Source organism: Dipodomys ordii, unplaced genomic scaffold (genome assembly GCF_000151885.1).
Source record: "Dipodomys ordii isolate 6190 unplaced genomic scaffold, Dord_2.0 Scaffold49, whole genome shotgun sequence".
In the NCBI taxonomy this organism is placed as follows: domain Eukaryota; kingdom Metazoa; phylum Chordata; class Mammalia; order Rodentia; family Heteromyidae; genus Dipodomys; species Dipodomys ordii.
The window spans coordinates 5203544-5212299 of record NW_012267265.1 but is presented as its reverse complement, the minus strand read 5'-3'; the positions used below and the strand labels follow the sequence as shown (position 1 = coordinate 5212299).

Genomic DNA, 8756 nt, shown 5'->3' with positions numbered 1-8756 from the left:
TCGGGCCGCGATCGGCCCTCGGGTGGGAAGGGGTTAAGGCAGGGGGGTGCCGAGGCGCGGGGAGCGGCGCGAGGGTCCGCGGCAGCCCCAAACTCGGGGCAGAACTTTCTGGTCTCCTCTCCGGGCTCCCCCTCACATCCCGGCGCCTCGCTCCCCCCCGGGTCGGGGGCTGCGGGGCGATGGGGGAGGGGCCGCCGGCGGAAAACCGCGGGCCGGGGCCGGGGCCGAGGCGTGGGGCGGGCTCGGCTGGCCGCGCCAGGTCCGGGGGTCCCTCGGAAGCTGGGGACTCCACCAAGGATGGAGGCGGGCCGCCTCTCCGGAAAGCGCCCTGTACGGCTGCCTTGGCGTCTCGGCTCCTCTTGCTGTCACCGAGGCGGGAAGAAGCCCGGCCGGCCTCCCTGCCTTCAGAACCGCCTGACGGCAGCGAGCCCGGGAGGGACCCTGCGAAATCGCGGGCCCCGAGGGCCGAGTCCTGAGCTGTCACAGGAGCAGGGCCCCTTACTCCGCACCCGGGGGCAGGATGGGGCGAGCCTGTCCGGATAACCGGGTGAAACTGGCCAGTAACTCCTTGGAAGCTGGAGTCCGAATTTGCTTTCGTGAGTGGTGAGGTCGAGAGTTTGCATTAGGCTGAGTGCGAGGTGGAGTTGGTAGGCTGACCTTGTGTATTGCTTAAAAGCATTTGAACTGAGAAGTGACTCGGCCCAAGTTGTGGTTTTCCTGTATTCAGTTGGCACCTGTGGACCTTTGCGTGTGCCACTTGCTACATTGTGATTACTTTGTGGCCAACACAGTTCATCTTTTAACTGCCCTCACTTATATTTGGAGATTCCGTATGTGGGAAAACTTTTTTTATATAAAAGTAATATAGGAAGGAGGATACTCTTAGAGGAGGAACATAAAGGTACATTGCCTCTCTGCCTCTGATCATATAAAATAGTATTTATCGAAAAGAACTCCAGGAAGTGGTGCTGAAGCTCAAGTGGTAGAGCACTAGCCCTGAGCTGAAGAGCTGAGGGACAGCGCCCAAGCCCAGAGTTCAAGCCCCATGACCGACAAAAAAAAAGAAAGAAAAGAACTCCAGAAAATGGAGATGGGAAGTTTTTTTCTTTAAAAGAAAATAATGTAAGAAAGTATATGTGTGTATACACATAGAGCATATGAAGTACGTGTATACATTTATGTGTATGGATATATGTGTGTTTGCATATGTATACATATATAATGCAGATGTATATATATGTAGGATGCAGGTGTTGGATTTTAGAAACTCAGTAGTTAGGGAAGACCTTGAAAAAAGTGGGTGAGGGAGAGCTCTGCACATATTTAGCAGAAGAGTAATCTAGGCAGAAGGAACAGCAAGTATAAAGGCCTGAGGGCAGGCATTATGTCGGGTAGGTTTGAGGAAGGTTAGAGTAATATGGGGTAAGCTGGAGCTGTATCTCATGGACACTGGCTGTTTCCAAGATGAAAGCCACTTACAGGGTTTGGAACAGCCCTCTATGACACAGGATCCCCATGCCTTGTTTTGAGTGTGTACACACACACACACACACACATTTAGATGTTCTGGCTCTACTTTGAAGAATTAGGATGCCACTAATGTGAAGATTAGAGAGAGGGGGATGAGGGCTGGCTGGGAGTCTTGATCATCTCAAGGCTATGCCATGGGTAGGCAAGAGGAAGAACTGGGGAAAGGACTTTGCTAAGAAAGGATTCTAGTCTTCTCGTCACTCCAGTTCCATGGAAGTGTAGAAAGATGGTCTTGTCTGAAGCCATTTATTTTGGAAAACACTAGAAGGCCTAGAAGTTTTGTTAACAGTTTGTTTTTGACTATATTAAGTTTAAAACACCTGGCAGATCTCAGGCAGGAGAATGGATGTGCGAATTTGGAGTTCACTACACTAGTTAGGGCTAATGTCAGATGAAGCTGAGATGTAGCTTATCCATAACATGCTTGTTTGACATGTACAAGGCCTGGGATTGATCGATAGCACAAAGAAAAACAATACAAAACAAAACATGGCAAGAATTACTGTAGGGTAACAGTGTTACTGTTGGGTTGTTGTCAGGATTAAACATATTTGAGATATATACACAGTGAACTGGGCAAGTACTGAATAAGTGAGGAAAAGCTACTGTTATTCTAAATGTCTATTGCTTCTGGGTTTTTACACTTTCTGTCTAGAACTCTTGTATAAAATAATGTGTGTGTGTGTGTACACATATACATGTATGCATATGTGTATCTGTGCCTGTACCGGGGCTTGAACTTAGGGCCTGGGCACAATCCCTGGCTTTTTGGGTGGTTAACTGGAGATAAGAGTCTCTTAGACTTTTCTGCCTGGGCTGACTGAACCACGATCCTGAGATCTCAGCTTCCTGAGAAGCTAGGATTACAGGTGTGAACTGCTGACACCTGACTTACCAACATAAACTCTTAATGAATATTTAAAAGAGGAAAATTTTGACTGGTGAATATTTTGTAATTGACATACACTTTACATTTCCTAGCTGTTGTTTTTCAGGTGATTGGAGTACTCTCCATACATAGATAATATTCTAGGGTTCATTCAGGTAGTAAATGGTAGAACCTGGGTTTTTAGGTCTTGCTTACTATTCTTTACCCAACACTGCCTAATCTTCTAATCCAAAGGAAAGGGTCTTCAAATTGTCTATGATGTGTTTAGATTTTTTAAACCTCATTTGGAAGAATGCAGATAAGGAAAAAAAGAATGATGTTTATATACTCATTCAAAGCTTTTTTTCTAGGCTGTTATCAAGCACTTGATCAATGAGTAGACTTTTATTCTATACTGAGATAGTCATATAATAGAACGTAACAGACTTCAATTCCATTTCTCTACAGTTTCACCAGCAGTATAACCACTACAAGTCCAATGTGGAGGTTTTCAAGTTACAACCAAATAAACCCAGCAAAGAGCTGGCTGAGCTGGTGATGTTTCTGGCGCAGGTAAGAAGATGATTTCTGAGTGAAACAAAGCTTAGTGTTACATAGTCTGCAAACTGTTTTCTTAATAATATTTAACCTCATTCCATTCTGGAGTGGAAACTTCAAGTTCTTCTAAAGCTTTACCTTATTGCAGATTTCATTTTCTTCCTGTGGTATGTCAAGCAATTTTGCTATATCGTTTCACAGAGCCCAGGCAACTGTCACTTTGTTTGTTTTTCTTCTTCAGATTCAGTTTTGAGCCATATCACAAATATTTTAGAAAAACTGTAGTTTTTAGAAAACTACCATTCTCATAGGTAGGAGGCATTAGCCTATAGCCTTCTACTATCCTTTTGCAGAACATCTAAATTTGTGCATGTGAATTATAGAGAGAAAAAGGGAAACTTCAAAAGTCTTTGCTTTGTTACAGATTGGCCACTGCTACCCAGAACATCTAAGTAACTTCCCTCAAGAGCTGAAAGAACTTCTCTCCTATAATCATACCGTCTTGGATCCAGATCTTCGAATGGTAAGAGCAGTACTTGGCTCAGCAAAATAGTATTGTGTTCATGAGGTAATAGCATGCTAACATCAAGGACCTGTTGTTGATGAGCTTATCTTTTCTCTGCCCTGTCCTGCTTTTTCCCTTTTTTTTTTCTGAGGGTACACTCCCACAAATACTTGTAATGAATCAGGCTCTGCTGCTAAGCGCCCAGCTCAAACATTTTCAAGTGTAATAAATCCATCTGTCTTTCTAACCCTTTACAGAAACCTCTTACACAAATAAATTATCAGAAAAGTGTTTACATCCTATGAAAAACTTGTAAACACCATATTCTTACATTTTGCTAGGCTATATGAATTCTATCATTTTTATACTTCTCTAGGATTTTTTATTTTTATTTGTTTGTTTGTTTGTTTATTGTCTGTCGTGGAACTTGAACTCAGGCCTGGGCCCTGTTCCTCAACTCTTCAGCTCAAGGCTAGCACTCTGTCACTTGAGGCATAGTGCCACTTCCAATTTTCTGGTGATTAATTTGAGATAAGAGTCTTAGGGACTTTCCTGCCTGGGCTGGCTTTGAACCTTGATCCTCCGATCTCAGCCTCCTGAGTAGCTAGTATTTACAGGCATGAGCCACTAGCACCTAGCTTGACTTTTTTTTTTTTTTTGAGATTAGTCTGGCAGTGTTGCCGAAATGATCCTCCCACCTCAGCCTCCTGAGTAACTGGGACTACATATGCCACCATGACCAGTTAAGAATTTCATTAATTTAACTAGGCTCAATCAAAAGGAAAATATCAGCCAAGCCTAGGTTACAGGCTGTAGTTTTTAACTGATAGGAATGTGAGTTTTGACAACCCAGGGGTTTCAAACCCCATCAGTTTTTTGTTTTTTGGGTTTTGTTTTTTTTTTGGGGGGTCCGGTCGTGGGGCCTGAACTCTGGGCCTGGGTGCTGTCCCTCAGCTCTTCAGCCCAAGGCTAGCGCTCTACCGCTTGAGCCACACTGCCACTTCTGGCTTTTTTCTTTTTGCTTATGTGGTGCTGAGGAATGGAACCCAGGGCTTCAAGCATACAAGGCAAGCGCTCTACCACTGAGCCACCTTCCCAGCCCCTTTTGGGTTTTTTGTTTGTTTGTTTTTGTATTTTTGGGTCCGGTCGTGAGGCCTGAACTCTGGGCCTGGGCGCTGTCCCTCAGCTCTTCAGCTCAAGGCTAGCACTCTACCACTTGAGCCACAGCACCACTTCTGGCTTTTTTCTTTTTCTTTATGTGGTGCTGAGGAATCGAACCCAGGGCCTCAGGCATGCAAGGCAAGCACTCTACCACTGAGCCACCTTCCCAGCCCCTCAAACCCGATCAGTTATAAGACTTTTATTTTTTGTGACTCCTGGGGCTTGAACTCAAAGCCTGGTGCTGTCCTTGAGCTTTTTTGCTAAAGGCTAGTGCTCTACCACTTGAACCACAGCTCCACTTACAGCTTTTTTGGTAGTTAATTGGAGATAAGAGTCTCACAGACTTTGTTGGTAGGGCTGGCTTCAAATCACAGTCTTCAGATCTTAATCTATTGAGTAGCTAGGGTTATAGGCATGAGCCATTGGTGTTCAACTTTTATTTATTTTGACAGTACTAGGGTTTGAACTCAGTCCTCTTGTTTGCCAGGTAGGGACTTTGCCACTTGAGCCACACCCCACTCTTAAATTTTTTGCTATTGTAAGGTGACTCTTCAAATCCTGTAGGTAATTCAGATTTGAGATTTTAAGTATACAGAGATAAGTCTTTCTGAGTAAAGATATTTTTCTTTTAGCTTTGTATATCTGGCAGTGACCAAAATGGTCTAGGGGCCTCCTGTTTCTTAAAAAAATTAGTTGTTTGCAAGAGGTATGGCTCAAGTGGTAGAGACCCAGACTAGCAAACAAGCTGCTCATAGCCCTTAGTTTAAACACTAGTACTGGCAAAAATGAATGAGTGAATGAATGAATGTTTTGAGATGGAATTTTCTATATTGGCCTCTCCACCTGGTTTGTTTTCCTGCTTTTTGTGGATGACTTGTAGAATCCTTTCCAAGTTTCTTCCTACTCTTTCCTTGTGACAGAAATAGCTTTTTTTTTTTTTTTTTTGGTGAAAACAAAATATATGTGAATGTTAACTTCCCTATTTAATAGTAAAAATTGAACTTACGTTTCTATTTCTTTGACAATGTAATTTCCTGTTGAAGTTGTTATTAACCTCTTTTTGAGCTTTAGTATCCTTTTGGTCAAATTGTGGCCACTTGACTGGGGAATATTCCTAGTCCTTTTATCAGTGCCGCTGATGTTTTAGCAAGCAACTTTATATCCTGGCAGAAGCCCCTGCTTATGGTTCTCACCCATTCTTCCTGTCCCAAGATACGGAGTCAGCTGTTCTTATTCCCACTAACAGAGTGGCATTTGAGGCCAGGATTTGGGTGGTAGGCTGCATTACATAAGCAAGAGTATGGTAAGTGCTAATGGCACTTCAGAGGAATGCCTCACCAGGAGTCACAAACTCACCTTGATTATTGCAGTATGCTGGGTTATTGCCTCACCTCTCTCTTCCCTTTGGACTCATTGATCACAAGTTGTTGTATAAAGAGACACTCCTGAGAGGACTTGTTTGGACTGTAGCTCAGTGCTAGACCACTTGCCTAGCATGCGCACAGCCCTAGGTTCTGTCCCCAGCACTGAAAGAAAACAAACCAACCAAAGAGGCCTTTCTTGACATCCCTCTGACAATTTGCCCCTCCTCGTTCAGAACTTACTGGTCCTGTTCCTGTATCATTTCCTATGTTGTAGATACCTGAGATTCTCTTATTTGGATCCTAGGAAGAGGAGAGACTATTCCCCTCCCCCTCCCCCCCTTTTTTTAAATGGTACTTACAAAATAAGCATTCTTACCATTGAGCCACACCTCCAGCCCTGGTTTTGCTGTTTGAGATTAGGTCTTATTTCCTGTCTAGGTATGTGCCTGAGTAAGATCCATCTGTGTTAGGCTTCGTGTCTTAAAGGATAACAGTTATTGTAACTGTGTTAAACTTCCTATTGCAATATACTACCCCACTGGATTTAGCAGTCACTGAGAAAGAGTCTCTTGAACTTTTCTGCTCAGACCAGCATTGAACTGGATTTCTCCTAATTTTAGCCTCCCAATTATAAGGATTTTAAGTGTGAACCATTAGAGCCCAGCTTCTCTTCCTTTTTTGAGGGGGTGGAGGTGGGGAGGACAGCATTTCACTATGTAGCTCAAGTTGGCCTTGAATTAATCTTGCTGCTTCAGTGTCCTGAATGCCAGAATTGCAGGAGTACACCCAACCCAGAGACTGTTCCGCTGCCTAAAATAGTGCTTCATTATTAAAAGGTAGAAAGATGTTTAGAATGTATGTACTGCATTTTCTTATTGGATTAACTTTACCATTGTCGTAATGGTATTTTTTTTTCCTTCCTGAGACATTTTGCAAAGCTTTGATCTTGCTGAGAAATAAGAACCTCATCAATCCATCAAGTTTGCTAGAGCTCTTCTTTGAACTTCTGCGTTGCCATGATAAGCTTCTGCGAAAGGTAAAGAGCAAAATATTTCGTCCTATATCTCATTCTACTAGAGTTTGGAATCCCTTGAATTCTCTATACATTGGATATAATTAAGAATACTTTAATAGAAAAAAATTCCACTATTGTGTGCATACAATATGGCATTAATGGCTAATAGTTACTGAGTGCCTACTGTCTTGTACATATGTTCGTGTACAGTTGTTCCAAATTTAGCAAGGTCAAAAATGATAGTTAGATTTGATGTGTATGTTCTGTTTCTTTTCCTCAGACTTTATACACACATATTGTGACTGACATCAAGAACATAAATGCAAAACATAAGAACAATAAAGTGAATATAGTAAGTACCCTGTATTTTCTCTGTTTGCAGCATTGAATAACAAGGTATTATGGGGCTGGAAAGGTAGCTCAGTGGTAGAGTGCTTGCCTCGCGTGCAAGAAGCCCTGGGTTCAATTTCTCAGCACCATACAAGCAGAAAAAGCCAAAAGTGGCACTGTGGCTCAAGTGGTAGAGCGCTAGCCTTGAGCTGAAGAGCTGAGGGACAGTACCCAGGCCCAGAGTTCAGGCCCCACAACCAACAAAAACAAGGTATTATATTAAGTCTTTCCCTGTTCTTCAGGTTTTGCAGAATTTCATGTATACCATGCTAAGAGATAGCAATGCCACTGCAGCCAAGATGTCTTTGGATGTGATGATTGAACTCTACAGAAGAAATATCTGGTAATAGATACATGCATTTTACTCTTGAGAAGTGGATCTTTTTTAATATATATAATTAATACAGGATTCAGTCTTTTTTTTAATCTTACACTCTTCATTATATCTGTGTCATGCATTAAATTGGAACTAAAACCACAGAAGACTAATAACTTTGTTTGCATCTCCTGAGCAAGTACTGACATGCTCAGTACCTTACTTCATAGTACTTCGGACCTATACTTCTTAATACCTTGTTCAGCCTTTAAAGCAAGTTGAGAAAAAAATGTGTCTAAAATCATTCCATTTTATAAGTACGAAAACAAGTTAATAGCTGGGCGCTAGTGGCTCATACCTATAATCCTAGCTACTCAGGAGGCTGAGAGCTGAGGATCACAGTTCAAAGCCAGCCCAGGCAGAAATACCTATGGGACTTTCATCTCCAGTTAACTACCAGAAAACTGGAAGTGGCGCAGTGACTCAAGTAGTAGAGTTGCTCGCCTTGAGCTGAAGAGCTGAGGGACAGCGCCTAGGCCCAGAGTTCAAGCCCCACGGCCGAAAAAAAAAAACAAACAAAAAAACAGAAGTTAATAGAATAAGAGTTTAGCTATTAAGAGCCAGGGCTAAAATTTAAACCCAGATCTGTCTAACCCCTAAACCTGTATTGGCCAGCCACTTTGCAGACTTTGAAATCAATTCATGCTGTATGTATAAAATAGTGTGTGGTGTTTCTCATTGGTACAATGCTCTGCCCCAGGTCTTTAGTACTAACTTTTACTGGGAGCAATCATTGCTGCAGAATATTTGGAGAGACAAGAAAAGCTTTTTTATTAGCCTATGTTAATAGTAGAGAAGGGTTCATTGTAATAATCTGTAGATTGGTACAGTGTACTTTGAACAAGTTTACTCCCTCTGTGATAGTCCTGTAGCCCTTCCCCCCTTTGAGTACAGTATTGGATGAATTTCATTATTCTGTCTTCATGTATATGTATAATGTACTTTGATCCCTTCACTGTCTTAGAAACCCTTTTTTTTTTTTTTTTTTT

At 42.4% G+C, this 8756-nt stretch overlaps 1 protein-coding gene across 1 annotated transcript in view; it reads left to right on the top strand.

Annotated features, from left to right (window-relative positions):
* Positions 1 to 520: 520 nt before the first annotated feature.
* The window catches only part of Sdad1 (SDA1 domain containing 1), a 28718-nt gene continuing 20482 nt past the window's right edge, over positions 521 to 8756 (top strand). The window contains exons 1-7 of the mRNA XM_013020091.1: positions 521 to 596; positions 826 to 830; positions 2867 to 2971; positions 3381 to 3479; positions 6912 to 7022; positions 7282 to 7353; positions 7634 to 7734. Of these exons, the coding sequence (XP_012875545.1) occupies positions 521 to 596; positions 826 to 830; positions 2867 to 2971; positions 3381 to 3479; positions 6912 to 7022; positions 7282 to 7353; positions 7634 to 7734 (569 nt within the window). The remainder of the gene's footprint in view (positions 597 to 825; positions 831 to 2866; positions 2972 to 3380; positions 3480 to 6911; positions 7023 to 7281; positions 7354 to 7633; positions 7735 to 8756) is intronic.